Source organism: Ichthyophthirius multifiliis (assembly GCF_000220395.1).
Source record: "Ichthyophthirius multifiliis unplaced genomic scaffold scaff_1120509251262, whole genome shotgun sequence".
NCBI classification, from domain to species: domain Eukaryota; phylum Ciliophora; class Oligohymenophorea; order Hymenostomatida; genus Ichthyophthirius; species Ichthyophthirius multifiliis.
In genome coordinates this window covers 31,582-54,345 of record NW_004086046.1, presented here as the reverse complement: position 1 = coordinate 54,345, position 22,764 = coordinate 31,582, and the positions used below count along the sequence as shown (strand labels likewise).

The window sequence follows — 22,764 nt, the reverse complement described above, 5'->3', positions numbered from 1 at the left end:
TTAGTCTTTTAATAAGATAATAACTTTTGAATATCTATTAATAATTAAGTTTGTAATATGTAAATTAATATAAATAGTTAAATACATTATACTATTAAAACGATAAATTATAAAGTTAATAAACTTTTAAATAAAAATAGAGTTATTTAAACATATTCAATAAAAAAATATAATTTCAGTAAAAAAAAAATAACTTTAGATTGAATATTTAATATATTTATTTATCTCATTCTATATTAGTATTTTTAATTTATGTTGTTATAGAGTTATTAAAATTATTTCTATTATTAAAAATATAATTAACTATATAAAAGTATTAATAGATATATATTTTTTTTATATTTTCTTAAATTTATTTATTTTCGAAATTATATATACTACATTTATTTATATTTTTATTTTAATAATTCTTATTATGTGTGTGCTCTTGTTTTTGTGACATATACAGGACACAACTCTGTATAATGAAATGGGTATGACACAGGTATTAAAAGGATAGAGGGCAATATTTTTTCATATTAAATATTTTAATATATATTCATATTTCTTTTTTATATTTTTTTATTCTAATATTTAAGAACTGTATTCTTATTTTTATTTCATATAAATTATTTGAAAATAGCTTAATTTTTATATTATTTTATTATTAATTAAAAAAAAACTGAATATTTAAGACTTTATATTAATTTATATTTCCTTTTTCTTTTTTAGTTTTTTTTGTTTAAAAAAGAAAAACCTAAATATTAATATATATATATATGCGAATAATAATTATTTTTTACATTATTAATTTATAAATTATTATTATTATTAAAATCATTATATATACTTTAATTTAAATCGTATTCATATAAATATTCTGCTTCTTATATTTTTTCATTAATTATTTTTCTATTTTATAGAATATAATAATTATGGGCTATATTTTTTCTTTTGATTTTTTCTTATTCTGATTTAATTAATTATTAAGAACTATTTCAGGATAACTTATTAATATATAATTACAATTATACTTTATCTTCTTTTAACTATATTTTTTAAATAAAGCTATTTTTTGGATAATACTTTACTTTTTCTGATTCAAAATTATTATTGAATATTTGACTTTAATTATAATTATTTTAATATAAATAAGAGATTTTTTAAATTTATTAATTGTATCGTTTTCTACTTTATTTTTATTAAAAATTTATTATTAATAAATTCTACTTTCCTTTAAAGAAGATATAAATTTTATATTTATTCTTTTATTAAATTTGGAGTTTATATTTGATTTATATTTTTAAATTGTTTATTTATCAAGAATTATCATAAAAAACTATATTTCAAGCTTTTACTCGACTACTAGAATTTCTAAATAAACTATTTATTATTTTAAATATAAATATATTATTTAAAAATAAAAAATTAATATTTTATTTTATATTAATATTTCACTTTTTTAAATAAAATAAAATTTTTATAATTTATATTTTATATTAATAATTATTAAATAAATAAATTAAAAAAAAAAATATATATATTTTATAAAAATAAAAAAAAATTATTATTTATTTTATTTTATTTATATATTTTTTGTTTTGATTAAGTAAAGTATTAATAAAAATCTTTGTTTTATTTATGTTTCAATTATTTATATAATGTTTTATATTAAAAATCAAATATATTAGAACAAACATTAAAATTTTTGACATAATTTTTAAAAATCACTTATATATAAGAGAAAAATTATTATAAGAATTATTTATTGTGTCTAAAAAAGCAATTATCTAATTATTAAAAAGAAGAATATATTTTATAAAATAATTTTATTTATATTATACGTGATAATAAATATATTTGTTAAAAAATATATATTTTATATGGATTGTAAAAATTTGTAACTATATTTTTATTATTTGAGGAAGTAAACCATTAAAAATTTTAACAATTATAAAAAAATTAAATTTTTATATAAATAATTCTTTGTATTCTAATAATTATTAAATTAGATAAGGTTATATATATTATATATAAGAAAAAAAAAATAAATAAAATAAAAAAATAAAAATAAAAAAAATTAAATAAAATAGAAATAAGGAAAAATAAAAGAAAATCAAAAATAAAGAGATAAAAATAATAAATAAAATATAAAAAAATAAATATTTATATAATTATTAATATTAATAAAATAAAAAGGAAAAAATAATAATAAATATATTAGAAATATATAAATAAATGTATAAAAATATAAATAAATAAAAGTATATATTTATATATATATATTTATATATTTATATATTTTTATATTTTTATATTTTTATATTTTTATATTTTTATATTTTTATATTTATGTATTATTAATTCATATATTTTTTATAAATTTCAATTATATATATTTTTTATTTATATCATAAATTTATAAATCTTTTTAAAATTACTCTTAATCCCTCCTTATTCTATTTTTACACATATTTTAATAAAATACCTGTTAGGCAAATTCCAAATATAAACTTAGCTAATGCATCTTATCTTATATTTGTATATCTAAACAAAAATCTAAGTATATTTTATTTTTAACCAGTATATGGCGGAAATCTTGCTGAAAATGGGAAAAAATTAATATTATCTTTCACAAAAACTGGTTTTTAATGTGAAAAAGTATTAAAACCAGTAATTCCTCTACATTAGCCTTAACCACTATAACCAACACCTCCAAAAGGTAAATAAGTATTAGAAAGTTATAAGGCTATTTCATTAACTATAAAAGAACCTGAACTTGTACTTTCATTTACAAGATTTTAATTTTTACTCCCAAAATAATATAAAGTTAATGGCTTTTCCCTAATATTAATAAAATTTATCACTTCATTAATATCCTTGAAAGTCAATACAGGCATAATTGGTCCGAAAATTTCTTCTTTCATAACTTTCGAACTTAAAACCGGTTATAAAATAATAGTTGGTGCTAAATATTTTTTTCTACATCATATTACCCTCCATAAACTATTTCTCCTTAATGATCTTCTATTTTAATCATCTAAACAAGCCTCTATGTATGCTAAACAGACAAAATCCTACTATAATCATCCGACATTAGGGCATTATCTCCGAAAAAGCTCTTTAATTTCTCCCCGAATTTTTTCATTAAAACCTCCTTAACACTCTCATGTACAAAAACATAATCCGCAGCAATGCAAGTCTAACCACAATTGATAAATTTTCCTTAAATTATCCTCAAAGCCGCACTTTCTAAATTAGCATCCTAATCTACAATAGTAGGGTTTTTCCCCCCTAATTCCAATATACATGGGACCAAATTTTCTGCAGCAGCTTTCGAAACAAGTTTTCCTTTTTCCGGACTTCCTGTAAACATAATTAAATCCCATTTTAAACAAGTTAATTTACTCGATAGTAAATAATCTCCTTCTATGCATTTATAACATTCTTAATCTGTGTATTTCTCGATTAATTTTTTTATAGTCTTTGATGTGTTTTCTGATAGTTCAGAAGGTTTTAACAATATAGTGTTTCCAGCACATAATGCCTAAGCGAAATAAGGCAGGCAAGTATATAAAGGATAATTCCAAGCACCCATAATTAACACTACACCATATGGTTCTGGTTTTATGTATGTTTTTCCAGGACCAGAAAGTAGTGTGGTATCTAAAGGGCGCGATAATACCCAATTATTTATATTTTAAAGACATTCTTCGATTTCTAATTTTGTGAGATTGTATTGGTATAAAAATGAATTAAATTCGTTCATGCCTAAGTCTTTTTAATTGAATTATGAAATTCTGGCTCTAAATCTATTAAACCTTGTAATAGATTGCGGAGTTATTATTTACGATAGGCGATTGGACGAGTTTTTTATGTGTAAAATTGTTTCCGTAGTTGAAAGAGGATTTCTTCCGGTTATTGGTCTAGTAGGGTTTATTGCATTTTTTTCTTTTTTAATTTTTTTTAATTTTTTAAATTTTTATAATTTATGGAGAAAAATATTAATTAATATATTAATTATTATTTATATTTATATCTTAATTTATATATTTTAAATTATGTTTTTAATCAATTATATATATTATTAGAATATTATAATTATTATATTAAGTGTTTATCTTAAAATGAATTTTTAAAATATATTTAATTCATTATTGTATAAATATAATTCAAGTTCAAAGTTATTTCTATTAATTAATAAATAATTTATATTATATTTTTTAATTTTTAATATAATTTTGTATTAATTATAAACCTTTTTGTAGTTAAGAAAGTAATTCTTTACAAATGATATCTTATAAAAATAGTAAAGAATTAATTAATTTTTAAGCCTCTTTTAATTTTAAAAAAATAAATTCTATATCTTTTAATGTGTTCTTAAAATTTAATTAGTAATAAAATAGTTTAAGATTACAATAAATAACTAATTAAACCTTTATTTATAATTAGAATTAAGTAGATAAAAAAAATAAATCTTATTAATGTATATCTTATTTTATATCTTTTAATTAGGTTAAAAAATCATCTAATAAAAAATTCATCATTTTAAAAACAGAATATAAAGTTTACTATAATGTAAATAAGTATATATATAAATATATATATAATATATATATATATATAATTTTAACTTTTCTGTATTAGAATTATCATTTTAACTAAAAATATACTTTTATTAATAATTTTTTAATTATTAAAATACATAATTTAAACTTAAATTCTTAAATATTTATATTTTTTAATATTTATATTTTTATATATTTAAAATTTATTTTAATACTTTTGTGAATTCATTATAAAATTAAAAATTTTAGAAAATTATTTAAAGAGTAAATACTTCTTTTTAATTTTTTTTTTTATTTATTACTATTTTAAGAAAGCATATCATATTAAAATTTAAAATTAAATAGAACTAAAATATTAAATAAAGAAAGAAAATTAAAATTAAATTTAAAATAAAACTTATTTAAATTATTCCATTTTTTAAAAAAATAAATCCAAAAAAAAACAAAAAGTAATAATTCTAATAATTATCAAATAATTCAATAATTGATTATTTAAATATTTATGAAAAATTTAAATATTTACTTACAAATATAATTTTTTATTTCATAATTTCATTTTATAAACTTAAGAAATTAAAAATTGATAAAAGAGAAAAAGTATTAATTAAAAATTAAGAATTAAATAACCTTAAAATAATTAATAAATATATATATATATATATTTATAAATATATAAATATTTTTTAATTTTTATATATACATATTTAATATTATTATATTTATATTTTTACTCTTCTTTTTATTTTATTTTAAGGTATTCATTAAATATAAAATTATATAGCTTTTACTATACAATAAATTAGAATGTTATAAATATATATTAAATAGCTTTAATTCTTAATATTTAGTTTGTTTTACCGTAAATATTTTTATAAATAAAATTCATAGATTGTATTATTAAAATACTTTTTATATAAAATAATTAAACCAAAACACTAAATAACTTTAATTTTTTGAATATAATAATATTGATTATTATACTAAAAAAGAAAAAGAAAAATAATAAAGTATATATTTATTAAATTTTTTATATTAAAAAGCTTCTTTTATAATCTTTTTCTATTTATTCCAATCGAATCTTTGGTTATTATAAATTACTTTCGTATAAAATAGTATCTTTATCTGTGAGATTAAAAATATTCACGTTTCTTTTCTTTAAAAAATCTATATTTAAAAGTTAGTTAAAGTTATTTTTTAGTTAATTGTTTTGATTAGAATTTAAAATATTTTTTTTTTCAGATTTCTTCTCTTAGGACTATAATTATAATTTCAAATAATTATAGTATTTTTTTTCAAAATTATTTATCATATTTTTTAATTTTTTATAAAATTCTTAAAAAACTAAATATTTAGAAACCTTAAATTCTAAAAAATATATTTAAAAAAAAAAATTCAAAATATTTAATTCACAAAAATAAATATTTATATAAAAAAAAATAGACAAAACTCTTTTATATAAAAAATAATATATTTAAATTTTGATTTAATTAATTTAAATAAAAATAAAATTATTGTATATATAAAAATTTTAAACCTCATATGTAACAAATCAACTAACAACAGTAATAAAAATCAAGCTAACCCCAATTTAATAAAGACGAGGAAATATCAAAAATAATAAACATTTACTTTCAATCCCAAAACCCTTCATCCCTAATAGAATAGACAATCAAAAGTCGATAAGAATATATCCAAAACATCCAAAAAGCTAACCAAAGTTAAGACAAAAAGCATTTATTATTCGTCTAAACCGATTCTTTTTTCAATAAAGAATTTCCTGACCAAGAAATTTCGCGTTCCGAAATTTTATATAAGCTAATCCACGAATAAAAATATACATTAAACAGTAATACTAAGACCTACCCTGATGTATTAGAAGATGGATATAAGGAAGTTTTGAGAGTAAATTTAGATAAAACTGACATCCGAGACGCGTTAAAAAAATGGTACTAATATAGACTAGAAATGGCCTTTTCATTAAGAAATTAAGTCCAGAGGGAATATTTTATTATTGGAAAAGAGTAAAACTCATAATTAATATTATAAAAAATCGAAAAAATAATAATTTAAATAGAAGATATATTAAGAAATTTGGATTCTGAGAAATTCTTTTAGTCCACAAAAGATTATACATAGAAATATTTACCTGAACTTTCGGTAGTTTCATCCCAAAATGTAATTATAGAAGAAAAAATACCTAAAAAACTTGAAAATTTTACCTATTTGAGTGATTATTAATACATTTAAATATATAACGAATTTTAAAACCAACATTTTTGTGGTAGAAAAGTGAAAAAACTACGAATAATGTCTGATTTTTTAATATATTAAATCCATTTATAATCTTTTTTTTCTTAATAAAAAAACAATGATTAAATTTAAACTGATGAAGATAATAATATATTTGAAATTCCATCTTCGAAAGAAAAGTTGGAAATTTTAGTTTCAGAACTAGCTTTATAAAACGATATAAAAGAAGATATCAAAATTGATTATGGATAAGCTTTAATGTTCTCTATAGATAAAAAATTCGACGCCCAAATTTAATAAGGGAGCGAATATTTTAGAAAGGAAGACGAGGAAAAAATCCCGGAAAAAACAAAGGATAAACTAACAGCTAAAGAAGTCAAAGAATAAATGAAAATTCTACAGAAAGAAAGTAAGGAAGAAAACGAAATCGAAAATAAAAAAAACATTTCTATATTATAAATAGTCAAGAATGGATTTTTTAAATTTAAATTCTGGCTTAAAAAAACGTTAATGAAAGGGAATAAGAAAGTGTTTTCAATTTATATTAAGATACTATTATTTAAGGTTGGTTAGCCTTTTTACATGAAAATAATAAATAAGTAATAGCTTCAAGGTTCTAGAAGGAAATTAGTGTATTAAAAGATAGAGTTTAGTCCATTTTTAAGTGTTAATTTGATGATGTTTATTATTAGTTTTATAGTAGATATTTAAAATTGTTGTTTTTAAAATCGAAAAAATCAATAAGGAAAATTATTAATGTATTAAATTATTTCCGGTTTGTTTAAAAACATATTAATTTATAAGAAAATACTAATTTAATAAAAAAAAAAAATCTAAACTAGAACGAAATTGTTAAAACAACAAATCCATCTATATCTCATGAAAATATGTAAATAATAAAAAATTAAAATGAAAACAATTCATAAAAAAACGAAAATAATTCTTAAAAAAACGAAAATAATTCTTAAAAAAAGGAAAATAATTCATAAAAAAACGAAAGTAATTCTTAAAAAAAGGAAAATATTTCCTAAAAAAATCTAAATAATTCCTAAAAAAATGAAAATAATAAAAACTTTCTAAAAGAAGAAAAAGTAGTTTTTTTAAAAGATTTTACATATGAAATATATGAAGGTGATTAAAAAATAATATACGAATGCGTATTTTCTGATTTCGAAGAAATATAGAATCGAATAAGTTAAATATGTTCGTTTTTATTATATTTTTAAATAAAGCACGACTTAAGTTAAAAAGATAAAAAAGAAAGGTCAATTTTTAAAGAAAAATTCGATAAAGAAAAACTAATATGTGAAGTTTTAGAAAAAGAAGCCTTTTTTTATACTGAAAAGGCTAAAGCAGTACGTTATTTGAAAGAAATTTTAAAAAATATATATATGAAAGAATTAAAAGACCAAATAATTAATTTAATAACCATAATAATGTCCAAAAGACCTCGTTTTAATATTTTTAAATAAGAAATTTTCGCTTTTTATAATTTAGAAATTAATAATTTAAATCTTTTTAATTAAATAATTAAACTTTTGAAAGATGATATTGAAAAAGAGGAAAATAATGTTCGCTAATTTATTTAAAAAATAAATGAAAAAAATATTAACTTTTAATAATAATAATAACAAAATTGCATCGATTAAATAATTTAACTATTTTAATAATAAAAAATGTATTCATACTAATCCACATTTGCTAAATTATACATAAATATCAATAATAACTTAACTAAAATAGGTGATATGATTCAAAATAGCAGTACAGAATGTCGAACAGCAGTCCTTTTGCAAATTATGGAAAGCGAAAATGAATATTTAGCCCTTCTTTTGAAAAAAGCTAAATAATTAATATATGAAGGTGAAGGAATTAATATAATAAAGAACTTTAATGAAATATTTTCCCAAGATGACATATTAGACAAGCCTTATAATTACGAATGTGTATATAATAAATTAATAAATGAAAATAATAATAATATAAATTAAAATAATAATAATACTTTATAATATTTAGAATTCACTAAAATAAGAAATAAAATAAACAATTACCTTTCTGGTATAGCTTATTTATTTTCCATATATAAGAATCAATAAATATAATGCAAAATATAAACTAATTTAAATTAAAATAATATTATATACTTAAAGGATTTTCTAGGAAACGAATTTGTAAAAGATATTAAAAAAGTCAGTTCTAATTGGGAAATTTATATAAAAAATACAAATTCTTTCACTGAACTTATCTAAATTTTAGAAACATTAATTTTAGTTTAATAAGGCATATTAAATATAGTTATTTTGAATAATTTTTTGATTAATAATTTATAAAAAAACCTATTTTTTATCAATAGCAATCCTTAAAAATAAGCAAAAAAATTCTTTTAAAGTTCAACTAAAATATCTGCATTTATGAACGACATTCCTTAATTAAAAAAGGAAGTATAATTTGACGGAATGAAAATACAAACTATATTATTAAGGAATTAACTAGCTTTTTTTTCCCAAAAATTGCCTTTTTAAGAAAAACTAATATAATTAGATACCTAAGGTTTTTTTGATACATTCAATAACGTCTAAAATATTTTCAATATTCCCGAAATCACAGAAATTTTATTAATGTAACACGAAGATTTCGATGAACTAATGAATACATACACTAAAAAAGTCTAAAAAGATCACAGTACCTAAATAAGTATACACAATATCCAAAACTACGAAGAAGAGGAAAAAAACTACGAAAAAACACATATGTCAGGTGGATAAGAATGGCTTAAAGCTCAAAAAATAAAACAAAAGGAATAAAAATGCCTTCTCATACCTAATAAATTTATTTAAATGAATAAAGGAAATATTACCTTAAAAGGATTTAGAAAACGCAATTTTTTCTAACATGAAGAAAGCCTAGTTTTTTTAAGAAAATCACCGCTTTTTGTCATGTGGAAAGTCTTCGAATTATCCATAAATATACTCCAATTGTAGACTTTCGAAAGTAGTCTAGAAGCTGTATGTGCTGATATGTTATATTTCTCAAATGGACAATTAGGAAACTAGAAATGCGCAATAATAAACGATATAAACTAACAATCATTTCCTCTAGATAATAATAATTAATAATAATAAAAAGAATGTTTAAATAATTCTAATAGTATAATCTAAAAAATACCTACTTTTAAAAGAAATGAATTAAGATTAAGAAGAGATATAGATAGTTTAACTAGTTTAATATAAAAAATAGAAAAAAACATACTAAATATTCGATAGAATAGTAATATAACAGACTCCAATGAGGCTGTAGTGAGTTATTTAGAAAAACTCTAAAATCGGCTTTTTTCAAATAATCTATTATTATTGATTAAATAAGTCAATATTTCAAGACTTAAAAAGGATGATATTTTTCTTGGTCATCTATAAAATTTACTTATAAATATACATTTTCCATAAATTTAAAATTTTTATAAAAATGGAATTTATTATTAATAATCAAATAACAATAATATATCACCTTTAATGTAATTTATTTAGAATATATTTAATGATAATAGGGGACTTTTTATTCACACAAAACCACATTCTACTCCTTCTTTATTATCACCAGATGGCCACTTTTTCAATAATAATATGCGATTTGTAGAGTTTCTGGACAAAAGTCTTGTCGGAATCCAATAATCTCGAATAACGGAACTCTCAGTATGTAAAAACAGCATATTGAATTTCATAAATGGATTTTTAAGGAAAAATTTTGTCTTTGAATAGTACGATTTATTCAAATACGAGCGTATGTACACTAAAATAATAAACATAAACATCCGAGCTTACATTATAAACGAAATAATATATACTTGGACTTAAAAAATATGTCCTTTTTCGACTTGTAAACTACTAAAAGATTTGGAATTTTCGAATTTTTTAATAAAAAAAACGGAAGAATAGCATGAAAATTTTATATTAGAAAATCTTACTTTTAACGCTTTTTTTTTATAAAACCTTTTTTTTTAAGAAGCCTTATTTTTTTATTAAAAACATAATGAGTCTTTTTTTCAACAAAAATAATAAAAACTATAAATTATAAATTTTTTGCCTAAACTATAGCTTTTTTCGCATAATATATTCTCTACCAGTAGTAAAATATATACTGTGGATAAGAAAAAAGCCATAGTAATGTCTAAAAAAGACATAATTTAATTCCTTTATTAATTCACATGCGATTTAATAGCCCTTACAGAAGATAAATATTAAAAAATCCTCCAAAAAATAACCTCTTAGACTCTAAACTTTGAATAAACCTATTAAAAAATGCAATAAGAGAACATGCTATAGGCTAAAAAATTACATTTTATCCATTATTTTTTTATAGATTAAATATTCTAGGCTGAAATGGTCTAAAAAAACCGAAAAATAATTTTTGAAACTCTCCGTTTAAAATAAAAGGCTGAATATTTACAAGACCATAAATAATTTGATGAAATTCGCTAAAAAAAGGAACTAAATAAATACATTGCAGAATAAATAAATTAAATGATAATACACCAAAGCCACCAATAAACTAAATTTGAGGAATTCAAAAATAGCCAAAAATAATCATTCTAATAAATAATAGATTAATTCAAGGAAAATAATCTTAAATAAATCAAAGATATAGTAGGAAAAGTACTCCCTTAAAGTGTACATTAAATTGATGTAGTATGGAAATAAGCTAATTTTTTTGAAGAAAATTAAATAGATAATCCATTTGAAAAAGTACAGTTGAAAAATGATAAGGCTAAATATATTTTCTAAGGATTTGTTAAGATTAGAATTTATGAAAATATAAAGGCAAATATTTTAATAGAAAATTTTAAAAATAAAATTAATGATATAAATGAAAATAACTCATCTAATGAAAAAATTTTACAGGAAAAATAAGAAATGTAAAAATAATTTGAAAATATTAAAGATTAACTAATAGCTTAAAAAAAATACTTGGTTCAGGCAGAACATTAAAATTAAATACTTAGCAGAAACGTAAATAGATTTATAAAAATAAAAAAAGATTTTATTTATTAATAAAATAAAAAATAAAAAAAAATCTGTAGTTTATAAACAAAAATAAATAATTGATTTTTATTTTTTTCATTATAAATAAAATAAAATTAAATAATTTATATTAATTAAATATATAATAATAAGTTATATATTAATAAAAATAAATATATAAAATTATATATATTAAAAAAAATAAGTATATATAAATATGTATAAATTTATATATATATAAATATTAATATAAATATATATATTTATAAAAATATAATTATACATTTATGAATTTATATAAAAATTAATATTATATAAATATATAATATTAAATTATATTTTTAAATTAATATATATATATTTATACAAATTTCAATTTATATATGTATATATATTATTATTTTTATTTTCATTTTTAATTTTATTTCTTTTTTTATTTTTCTCATTTATTATTTATATTTTTTTTTTTAGACACAAAGTTTTTTTTTTTTATTATATTTTTCTTTATTTTTATTTTTATACTTTTTATTTTTCTACTTTAAGATAATTTTTTTTTTTTTATAATTTTTACATTCTTAATTATTCTCAAATTTATTTTTTATATTTGTATTTAAAATTAATTTTTTTTTATTTTTATTTCATTTTTTTTCTAATACAATTTATTTATTCTGAACTAAAAGAAATAAAATAAAATTAATTTTATTATTTAAATCAATTAATTTAATTTTCTTATAAGTATGAGTATCTTTTAATAAGCAGGAATTCTATAAATAGCCTGATATAAAATTTAATTTAATTCCTTTATAATTTTTTTTTTAATAGTTTATTATATTTATAGCATGTCAATATTATCTTAAATTTTCCTTCCATAATTGCTATAAAATAATTTATTCTGTGAATTTTTAGTTTTATTAAAATTTTAATTTTATAACTATTCTTTCTTTCATATCATTATATTATTTTAAATAATAAATCATAATTTTTTCTAATTTTTTTATTTTATTAATTTAAAAATAGATATTTATCATAAAATCATAATTCATATAAGAAATTTAAAATATTAATATTTATATATTTTAAATTAAAATTCAAAGAACTACCTTATTAAGAGAAAGATTAAGTAAATTCATTACACATTTAATTTATTTTCTAAAAAAAAAATTCTTATTTTTATTATTTAATATTAAAAAAAAAAAAAAAGTCTATTAAACTAAAATCTAGTATTTATTATATTTCACTTTAAACCTTCTTAATTTTAACATTCTACATTATATAATTTTTATATATTTAATTTCCAAAAAAAAAATATAAGTCACGACGAGCACATTATGGTATTCAACTAAATACATTTTCTTAAAAATATATCAATATTATAATTATGTACGTTATTCTAATGTTCTTTTATATTGCTTAGATAAAAATATAATAATTTCTACTATTTAGCTATATTAGCAAATTTTCTAATTTTTTAAATAGAAGATAATTGTAAAATACTTTTCAAATATAAATATATAAAATATTTAAATAATTATTTTCTTTATTTAATTAAAATTAAAAAGATAATGTTTTTATATATATATAATAAGAGAAATATATTGTATCTCTAATTTTATTTTATTTTAAATATATTTATTTATTCTTTAAATTTATAAACAAAATATAATATATAATGGAAATATTAATAAAACACTAAATATAATGTGAAAATCAAATGTATAATATAACAATATATAAAAACATATAATATATATATTTTATAAAATATAAGATTTATATTTAAATAAATATTTTTAAGTAATTGATATATACATATTCTAAATTTAAATAAATAAATAAAAATGAAGAATTCTAAATGAAAATAATATGTATATATATGATTTATATTTTAAAAATCATTATAATTAATTAATATATAAATAAATAAATACATTTGTCTATGTGTATACTATATACAAGTATATATTTTTTATGAAATTGTTTTATAAATATTTAGTTAGTTATAAAATATTTTTTTTATTTTCTTATATATATATTTATTAATATTTATAAACGTAAATTAAACAAATTAATCATTTATTAAATAATAAATAAATAATTTAAAATATACATATATATATATATATATATATATATATTGCTAAAAAAATATTTATAAAAGATAACTTTATGAACCTTTTTTTCTTGTTAATTCTTTTAATAAACATTTATAAATTTATTTTAACTTAAAATCCATCTGTAAATAATACATTAAAAAGTCTTATAGTATTCCACCGTCACGGTGCCCGTCTTCCCGCTGTTGAAGACTATTATCCCGAAGATTGGACTTCAGATAGGGTTCGTGGTGATTTAACAAATAAAGGTATACAACAATTATTAAAAGTTGGAAAAACTATAAGACGTAAATACGTTGATGAGATGAAATTCTTACCTAAAGTATACGATCCGCTCATATACAAAGTAAAAATAGCACAATTATCTCGTTGTATGTTAAGTTTATTATCCATGTTGAACGGTTTATACCCTGATATATATTAAAGAGAGCACTAAACCCACTAAACATTATTAAACCCAAAAAAAAAGTTAAATTTTTCCACAAATCTAAAAGATCATGAAGAAAGAGATTTAATTTTTAGAGCCTAAAGTTCTAAAAACTGCTAAATAATATCCAAAATATACCACAGAAGAAAAAACGAGGATAAATTCGAATAAATATACAATTTCTTTATATAACATCCAGTAATGAATTCCACATTAACAAAATTATAACATTATAGGGAAAAAAGAAACGGAAAATCATTAAATGTAACAGATATGTATTATATTAAAGAAATATATGATAGTTATTTATGTAATAAAATACAAGGAAATCCAGTCCCTGATTGGAATAAAACTGAAATAAAACTCCTTTAATTAAATTATGAAACTTTCTTTTATAGTTATTTTGGATTTAGGGAAGCTAGGAAGGTTACTTCTAGTAAATTTTTTAAAGAAGCTTTTAATTTTTTTTAAAATAATATTAATTTTCCAAATAATCCTGAAAAGTTATTAATTTTTTCAGGAACAAAAACTAATATTGCTATTATTTTGTCTAATCTATTAATTAAGCATTAAATTATTTCACTTGGAACAGAAAAAATACCACCTTTATCTGCCACTTTGTTTATTGAATTATGGGAAAAAAGCCATTTACCGCATTTACCGCCTGATAATAGGTTCTTTGTAAAATTTTATTATGGGAAAAAAGAACTGGAAATTATGGCCTGTAGAAATAGAAGAAGATGTACGTGGAAAGAATTTAAGATTTTATTTAAAACTAGAATAAAACCTAATCTTGAAGTATTTTGTGATTAAACTTAAGATTGATTTTTTGTATTTCGCTTTGTTTTGTTTTTTTCAATATAAAAAAATTAATTATATTTTTTATAAATTATTTAATTTTTAAAATATATTAAAATAAAATAAAAATTTTTATATGTATACATTAATTTTTTGAAATAAAATAAATAATAAATATAACTCTATATATATATATAAATATATATATATATATATATATGTTTTATATATATATTTTAAAATATTAAACAAAAAATATATTATATATTTTGCTTTATTATATAATGAAATATATAAAATTTTTTATTAAATTATATAAATAAAAAAAATATAATAATTTAATCATTATAAGCGAAATATATATAATAATAAACAATCTTATTAAAATATAAAATAAAATAATATTTACTAGAAAATTAAATTAATATTTCATAAAAACAAAAAATGGGTTAAATTGCATTAAAAGCATAAAAAGTATGTTGTTGTTAAAAAGAATTAACCTAAGAAGATAAAATCCAATAAGAGTATTTACAATATACAAGAATCCAAACTGACCACATATATTTTTTCGAAGAAGCCTGGTTTGCAAAAGAGGACAATCTATTATTTATTCCCGAAAAGTTTATTTTTTTATACAATTCATACGAACAAGATCAAATATAAATGGAAAAAACATGGTCATAAATAGACTTAAGAACCAATATAAAGCACGGAGTTTTAGAAAGGGAAGATAAAAACGAAGTATTGGCTCCAAAATGGAAATATTTAATAAGAAAGTAAATTATTTCATCTTAAAAAAAAATTAAAAAAAATACAAAAAAGAGGAGTCCCTATGCGATTAATGAGACCTATAATACTCGATATATATAAAAGAACATACGCAGATAATAAAGTGGAATTTTAAATAGCTTTAAAAATAGTATTTAAAGACATTATTCCTTAAAAATTTAAATAAAATTATGTTTTTAGTCAAGATAATCGTCCAATAGAAGAAATTGTCAAAATTAATGTACTTAGTAAAGAAGGATATGATTCATTAAAGAGAATATTATGGATTCTAAAAGAAATGTATTATTAAATTGAATATAATCCAATGATTATATAAATAGCGGCTTTACTATTGATTTTTATTAAAGAAGAAGAAGTTTATTGTGTACTTAAATATATGGTGGAAGATTCTATTAAATTATTAACTTAAAACAATTAATAAGTAAATATATAATCTATTTTTTTTTAAATATATAATTAATATAATTATAAATTAAAGGATTAAGATATATAAAGATCATTAAGATGGCATTTTTTAATGAATAAAAATGATTTTGTAAAATTTTAAAATTCTTTTTTTGATACATTGGTTGAAAAAAGTGCTACTTTTAATGAAATTATGAATCATTTTAAAGAAGTTAATTTTGATTATATTGAATATTTTCTAGATATGGTTAATAATTTATTTTATGGGTATTTAAACTTTTCAGCTGTTATAAAATTTTTTATAATGTATTTAAATGAAGGAATGAAAGTTTATTTTAGGTTTATGTATTCTTTGTGTTATTATTTAAAAGACGATATATTAAAAGTAAATTAAAAAAAAAAAAAAATTAAAAAAAAAAGACAAGAGATAGATCAAGAATAAAAAGCATAATAAGAATAAAAGGATTAAATTTAAATTTAAAATAAATAAAATAACTAATATAGGTAAAAAATAATAATATTAAAATAAAAATAAAAAATAAAAAAAAAAAAATTATTAATATTGTAGATATATATATAAAAATATATATAAATATATAGATATAAATATATATATATATATATTTATATATTTATAATTTTATTTTTTTATATATATTTATATAAAGAAAGGTTTTAGTTTAAGATTAAATAAAGTTAACAAATAGAATTAAGGATATAATAATAATTTAAATTAAAAATATGAACATAAAAAAATTTATTATTTACCTCATTTAGATTAATAATCAAATATAATTTCATAAGAATAAGTTAAATTATTAAAAAAAAAATATTTTATTAATTATATAATATTATTAATCTATTATTTTTTTTTTAACTTTATTTTTAATTTCTATTTAATTTTTTAATTACAAATCAATCAATTAAAATATTTTCCATACATATTTTTTTGTTTTTTTGATTGATTTTATTAAGCAAAAATGATTATTTTAAATTATTATATTATAAATATATATTTTTTTAATAATAATTTTAAAAAATAGTTAGAAATCATATGGGATTGGCTTCCTTCATCTTTAAAACTAACAGATCCTATTTAAATATGGTCAACTCATAAAGATGGTTATTCTTTAAATGCTTTATATAAAAAATGTGAGTAATATACTGGTAGACAAATGCTAATTTTCATAAAATCTGATATTAATAATGCAGTTAAATTAAAAATATAATATAGAAATAATTTTTTTTTTTTTTTTTAAACAAAAAAAATTAGATTTTCGGTGTTTTTTGTGACGAAATGTTAAGTTTAGAAAATAAAAAATAATATTATGGAACTAATGATACTTTTGTTTTTTAATTACAACCAAATTAAATGAAATATCATTCTTAAGGTTTAAATACACACTGCTATTCTTGTAAAGATTACTTTTCTTTTGGTGGATCTGATGGGTATATTTTTATTTTTAATTAATAATAAAAAATATACAAATGTTTATTTTTAATAGATTTAGTATAAAGATTGATTAAGAATTCAATTAATGTTATTCATAATAATCTAAAACTTATAATAGCCCTATTTTAACTGGAAGTTAAGATAAATAAGATTTTATTTGTTAAGATTTAGAATTATATACTTTTGAATGATTATTTTTGTATTTATTTATAAATAAATATATACAATTATATATATTGTATTATTTATTATTATAATTAAACTTTATATTTTATATATATTTTTGTTTTTTAAATAAATTAAAAATTAAATTTATAAATTAAAAACAAAACAAAAAACTATTATACATTTTTTATATTATAAATTAATATAAATAAAATAAAAAATAAAATAAATAATATCATAATATAAATACACTTGTATATTAAATATATAAACATATTTTTAATATAATATATATTAATTTCATTACTTATTTAATTATTTTGTTTTTCCTTATAAATAGACATCAAACAAACTTTTATTTGTATTAGTTTCTGCCCCAAGAATATTTAATTTATTTTAATAATCTTAAATTTTATTATTATTATTATCATTAAGTAAAGATTTATTAAGTTAATCATATTTAATTAAAAGCTCAGTTAACTATGCATCTTTCTAGGAAATAATTTATTTAAGATCTTCGATTTAAGTCTTTTACATTTAGTTTTGATTTTAAAAAGATTTTTAAATATTTATAATTTCAAAATTATTAGAATTTTCCAATTTATATTTAATATCATATATTTCATTTAACTTTAATTTTTCGAATTTAATTACAGAAATTTTAATTTATTCATTTTCTTAAACTAACTAAACAATTTATTAATCTTTAAGATTTTTCGAGATTTCTAAATGATTAAATTCATCTGATTTTTTGGTTAAACTTTCTTTTAGAATTTTGATTTCTTATTCATATTGAGAAATGACTGAATCTTTTTCTGAAAATTTCAATATAAATTTCTTTTCTAAATTTAAGAATTTTTCCTAAAAAGAATTCTACTCCATTTAAAAAATTTCGTTTATATTTTAAATTTTTTATTATAAATTTTTATTTTCCAATTTTAAATTTTTTATTTCTTCATCCAAATTATTTTTCATATTTTTAAATTAAAAAAAACTCACTTCAATCTAACTATTTTTCTCTATTATTAAATCATTCAATTTTTCACTTTCAATTTACAAAAACTCAATCTATTTTATCTATTACGAATTAAATTCTTAATGACATTTATTGATTTTTTACAAATTTTCGTTATTTTCATTATACTCTCTTTTCCTCTCTTCTTCACAAATCTCATTTCTTAATTTTTAATTAGCTAAATCACTATTTAACCTTTCAATTTCATTATTAAAAAAGTCTCTTTATTTTATTTTTTCTTCCAAAAAAGTTTCTATTTCTTAAGATTTAGTCTTAATAATACTTTATAGTGATTAAATTTATTCCAAAAGTTATTAGATTTGATTATCGTGTATTTTTTTAATTATTAAATATCTGAAGTATGTAATAAGGCTAATTTATCCTAAAGATCTTCTATTTCTGATTATTTTTGAATATTATTTTCTAGAATTTTATTTTTGAGTAATTAATTTTCAATCTAAAAACTTTCCATTTCTTTTTCAAAATTTTTTTCTAGTTTTTATTCTACTAAATCAATTAAGAAATCTCATCGTTTTTTAAATTTAATAAATTCTTTATTTTATTTAATTCACTCTCCAAAATATCCAATTCACTCTCATATAATTATTTTAAACTATATAATTAGTCTCCAGTTAAATTTTCGCATTTTCTCTTTACTTTTTCAACTTCATTTCCTTACAAAATCTCTATTTCATGTATTTTTTTCTCATATTATATTTATATTCATTATTTCTTTAATATTCCTTATCTTCCTCAATTATTTTATCTTTTATTTTGTTCTATAATTCGTCAATTTCATATTTCTCTTTCTTTTATCAAATCTCTCATTTTTCTCAATTATTCTTCATATAAACAAATATTCGAAAAATGTTATTTCTTTAATATCTCTATTTAATTTCGGTGTTCTTAATTCATTTTTTATTTAATTTCTTAATTACTATTTTCACTATTTGAACTCATATACTTTTAATATTAATTTTATTTCAAAAACTCATTCTCTTTTAAAATCTTTTAGTTTTCAGATATTATTTATATGATTTAATCATTCTATTTCTTCTCTTTGGATTATTGTAACTCTAATTGTTAATTTGCTTAACATAGGGATATTTCTAAATCATTTATTCGTGATCTTAAAAGTTCAAGTTCTCCTCTTTATAATACCTTTTTTGAAGGAGATAATTGCGATTATTTATTTAAATTCATTTTTTATATTATCAATTTTTGTTTATATTTTTTTTTTTTTTTCAGTTAAAAATAAATATAGTATATTTAAAACAATTATATTTATTTAATTTATTGAATCGTTTTATTGATAAATATATATATATATATATATATATATATATATATATATATATATATATGTATCTTATATTATAAGTAAAAAAAATCAATCATAATAATCCCAAACATTATCTTCCAACCATTATTAATAACATTTATCAAAATCTTAAGGTATTTATATTTCATTCATTATTTTTTACTTCCATTAATATTCATAGAAAATATCAGCTTTAAAATTCTATTTCAAATCCAACTATATTGAAATTTATTATTTTTATTCATCCACTTTCCAATAATGATAACTATTAAAATCTAAATGTATTTTCCTAACCTCATCTTAAGTACAATAATTTTTTAAAATAGATTTTTTATCTTTAATTCCTTCCAATAAATATAGTTATTTTAAAGGTTCTTCAATAAACTCTTAATTTTATTTAATTGATAAGTTTTCATTGAATTTTTCAGGTTTATAATTATTATATGTTTTACAAAACAAATCAGATATAATTTTAAGGAAATTCGCATTATTTTTAAGCATTCTTTTATCAAATAAAAGTATTTACAGTTTAAGAAGTTTATAACAATATTTACTTATTTTTTTATTATCAAAAATATTAGGTAGTTTTTTTAGAATGAACTATATATATATATAATAAATATTATTTATTTTAATTTTCAAAAAGAAATAAAATATACAAATGCTTAATAATCAATCAAATATTAAGTTATTTTTTCTGTAAAATTATTACAAGTTAAAAACATTAATTTCAGTATTTTATAAATAGTATTAATTGTTAATTACTATAAATTAAATTCTGGGTTTATACTTTAAAAAATAAAATATATAATATAAAAAAAAGGAAATATTTTACTATAAAGTAGTCATATCAAATTAAATATTCTAAAATTTTTCTGTAAGAAATTTTAAAAAAACAAGAACTCCATTAGCATCAGTTATAAGTTAAATAAGATAAGAAAACTGCCAAACACAATTACATTTGAATTTTTTAGCTAATACTAATAAAAAACTAGAAATAGCGTTTGCAGTAAAAATTCTATGTCTATCCAATTCATACTTTACACAAAACTTTTAATCTTCATTTAAGTTTTTAGTTTCAACTTCTTATTATAATGATTATTCATCACTTTATTTTAATTCTTTATTTTATTCTACATATTATTTATAGTCATTTAAATAGTTTTTCAAATCTTCATTTTATAACTCAATTTCATCTTTATATTGTAAAAAATGTAAAATTGAACATTCCCATTCTCTATTTAAATCAATGCCCTCTTTTATATATTTAAATAATTTTCTTTATTTTAAATTATATAATTATTTAAAATAATTTTAAATAAAAAAAAAAATACTATTATTTGGGATTATATTTATTATTAGTAGCACAAGTAGTCAATAAAGTTCTTAACATACCTACAACTATAATTTATGCTAAAGGACTATCTGTTGAATTAACTATATTTCTTTAATAAAAAAGCTCAGTTTTGCAAGGGTTTTTAATTAATAATCGGGCTAATCCTTTATCTATTTTCCTAACATTATCTTCTATAAATATATTATCTTCCAGTTTAATTTGAGTATTTTATATATCATTCATTTCTATATTTATATATAAATAAAATAATACAACTATCTTTTTATTGGAACTAAAAATAATTCTATAGAAAGTTAAGTAGCTTTTAATATATATTCTTCAAAAGATTTTTCTGTAAATATATATATAATATATATATATATATATATATTTATATATATATTTATTTATATATCTATTTTTTTAATATTATATATACCTTAAAAATATTATTGTATTTATTCCTATTATATATCTTTATAAGCCATAATTATAATAAATAATGTATTAAGTGAATATTTAAGAGTTATTTCTTAATCAATTATATCATTATAATCTGAATTATCACTTTTTCTATTTCTAATTAATTTTGTTAATTTAAATTTTAATTTTATTTTTTTACTAACTAAAATATATTAGCTTATCAATACATTCTTTAAATATATTATCTATTATTCTTAAACCATCATTTTCATATAATGTTTCTATAAAACTATAATTTTCTATTATATTTCCATTTTAAAAATCTTTTTTTTTTAAAAAAATAATAATAATGAATTATTATAAAAAATCATAAAATTTAAAAAATATTTTTATATAAGTAAATTTTAATTATTTAATATTCATTTTTTTTATTATTTTAATTCTAATTTAAATTAAATAAATAATTTTACTCGAACATAAAGTAAACAATGTAATCATTATATCTTTCTTTAAAATTTGTGAATTTAATTCTAATGTATCTAATAAAATAAACAATTTTTCTTTATCAGATTAACAATGCTAATATAAATCTTAATAAGTAGAAGTAACTTTAACATATTCAATATCAAATTATTCTGAATATGAATAAAAATATTCTTTTAAATACATTCTAAATAAATTAATATTATAAAAGAATAAAAATTAA

The 22,764-nt window shown here is 17.1% G+C and overlaps 5 protein-coding genes across 5 annotated transcripts, besides 48 other annotated features; 2 read left to right on the top strand and 3 right to left on the bottom strand. All coding sequences in view use genetic code 6, as the record gives it.

Moving 5' to 3' along the window:
• Positions 1–2,017: 2,017 nt before the first annotated feature.
• Positions 2,018–2,090: a microsatellite.
• Positions 2,018–2,136: a microsatellite.
• Positions 2,018–2,138: a microsatellite.
• Positions 2,019–2,128: a microsatellite.
• Positions 2,019–2,142: a microsatellite.
• Positions 2,021–2,144: a microsatellite.
• Positions 2,110–2,153: a microsatellite.
• A 27-nt stretch (positions 2,154–2,180) lies between these two features.
• Positions 2,181–2,239: a microsatellite.
• Positions 2,210–2,278: a microsatellite.
• Positions 2,245–2,331: a microsatellite.
• A 634-nt stretch (positions 2,332–2,965) lies between these two features.
• IMG5_171470 (hypothetical protein) lies at positions 2,966–3,758 on the bottom strand (the record flags this gene model as incomplete). The annotated part of the gene is made up of 1 exon (XM_004029824.1): positions 2,966–3,758. A coding segment is annotated over exon 1 (783 nt), but the record flags the coding sequence as incomplete, so codon positions are not given.
• Positions 3,759–3,923: 165 nt separating this feature from the next.
• Positions 3,924–3,963: a microsatellite.
• Positions 3,932–3,970: a microsatellite.
• A 10-nt stretch (positions 3,971–3,980) lies between these two features.
• Positions 3,981–4,033: a microsatellite.
• Positions 3,984–4,033: a microsatellite.
• Positions 4,034–4,566: 533 nt separating this feature from the next.
• Positions 4,567–4,605: a microsatellite.
• A 101-nt stretch (positions 4,606–4,706) lies between these two features.
• Positions 4,707–4,746: a microsatellite.
• A 441-nt stretch (positions 4,747–5,187) lies between these two features.
• Positions 5,188–5,227: a microsatellite.
• Positions 5,228–5,277: a microsatellite.
• Positions 5,278–5,906: 629 nt separating this feature from the next.
• Positions 5,907–5,967: a microsatellite.
• A 180-nt stretch (positions 5,968–6,147) lies between these two features.
• On the bottom strand, positions 6,148–7,618 carry IMG5_171460 (hypothetical protein). Its single transcript, XM_004029823.1, has one exon. The coding sequence runs from the start codon at positions 7,379–7,381 to the stop codon at positions 6,179–6,181; it is 1,203 nt and encodes a 400-aa protein (XP_004029871.1). The 5' UTR covers positions 7,382–7,618; the 3' UTR covers positions 6,148–6,178.
• Positions 7,619–7,703: 85 nt separating this feature from the next.
• Positions 7,704–7,864: a microsatellite.
• Positions 7,865–8,295: 431 nt separating this feature from the next.
• Positions 8,296–8,337: a microsatellite.
• A 410-nt stretch (positions 8,338–8,747) lies between these two features.
• Positions 8,748–8,798: a microsatellite.
• Positions 8,759–8,801: a microsatellite.
• Positions 8,802–10,769: 1,968 nt separating this feature from the next.
• Positions 10,770–10,821: a microsatellite.
• Positions 10,772–10,815: a microsatellite.
• A 1,113-nt stretch (positions 10,822–11,934) lies between the features above and the next one.
• Positions 11,935–12,006: a microsatellite.
• Positions 11,951–12,032: a microsatellite.
• Positions 11,971–12,089: a microsatellite.
• Positions 11,973–12,146: a microsatellite.
• Positions 12,023–12,154: a microsatellite.
• Positions 12,036–12,126: a microsatellite.
• Positions 12,117–12,164: a microsatellite.
• A 43-nt stretch (positions 12,165–12,207) lies between these two features.
• Positions 12,208–12,256: a microsatellite.
• Positions 12,217–12,285: a microsatellite.
• Positions 12,286–12,313: 28 nt separating this feature from the next.
• Positions 12,314–12,355: a microsatellite.
• Positions 12,323–12,355: a microsatellite.
• A 1,312-nt stretch (positions 12,356–13,667) lies between these two features.
• On the top strand, positions 13,668–15,178 carry IMG5_171450 (hypothetical protein; the record flags this gene model as incomplete). Its single annotated transcript, XM_004029822.1, has 3 exons — positions 13,668–13,680; positions 14,079–14,617; positions 14,921–15,178. 3 exons carry the CDS (start codon positions 13,668–13,670, stop codon positions 15,176–15,178), a joined length of 810 nt encoding a protein of 269 aa, XP_004029870.1.
• Positions 13,917–13,950: a microsatellite.
• Positions 15,179–15,334: 156 nt separating the features above from the next.
• Positions 15,335–15,386: a microsatellite.
• Positions 15,387–15,670: 284 nt separating this feature from the next.
• IMG5_171440 (tld family protein, putative) lies at positions 15,671–17,090 on the top strand (the record flags this gene model as incomplete). The annotated part of the gene is made up of 2 exons (XM_004029821.1): positions 15,671–16,361; positions 16,419–17,090. The coding sequence occupies exons 1-2, from the start codon at positions 15,984–15,986 to the stop codon at positions 17,088–17,090; spliced, it is 1,050 nt and encodes a 349-aa protein (XP_004029869.1). The 5' UTR covers positions 15,671–15,983.
• Positions 16,727–16,765: a microsatellite.
• Positions 16,851–16,897: a microsatellite.
• Positions 16,914–16,982: a microsatellite.
• Positions 16,955–17,010: a microsatellite.
• Positions 17,091–18,862: 1,772 nt separating the features above from the next.
• Positions 18,863–18,895: a microsatellite.
• Positions 18,896–19,380: 485 nt separating this feature from the next.
• Positions 19,381–19,419: a microsatellite.
• An 875-nt stretch (positions 19,420–20,294) lies between these two features.
• Positions 20,295–20,342: a microsatellite.
• Positions 20,343–20,867: 525 nt separating this feature from the next.
• Positions 20,868–22,123, bottom strand: IMG5_171430 (hypothetical protein; the record flags this gene model as incomplete). The annotated part of the gene is made up of 5 exons (XM_004029820.1): positions 20,868–20,899; positions 21,012–21,088; positions 21,135–21,578; positions 21,634–21,880; positions 22,075–22,123. The coding sequence occupies 5 exons, from the start codon at positions 22,121–22,123 to the stop codon at positions 20,868–20,870; spliced, it is 849 nt and encodes a 282-aa protein (XP_004029868.1).
• Positions 21,994–22,050: a microsatellite.
• Positions 21,995–22,072: a microsatellite.
• Positions 22,008–22,056: a microsatellite.
• Positions 22,124–22,764: the final 641 nt, after the last annotated feature.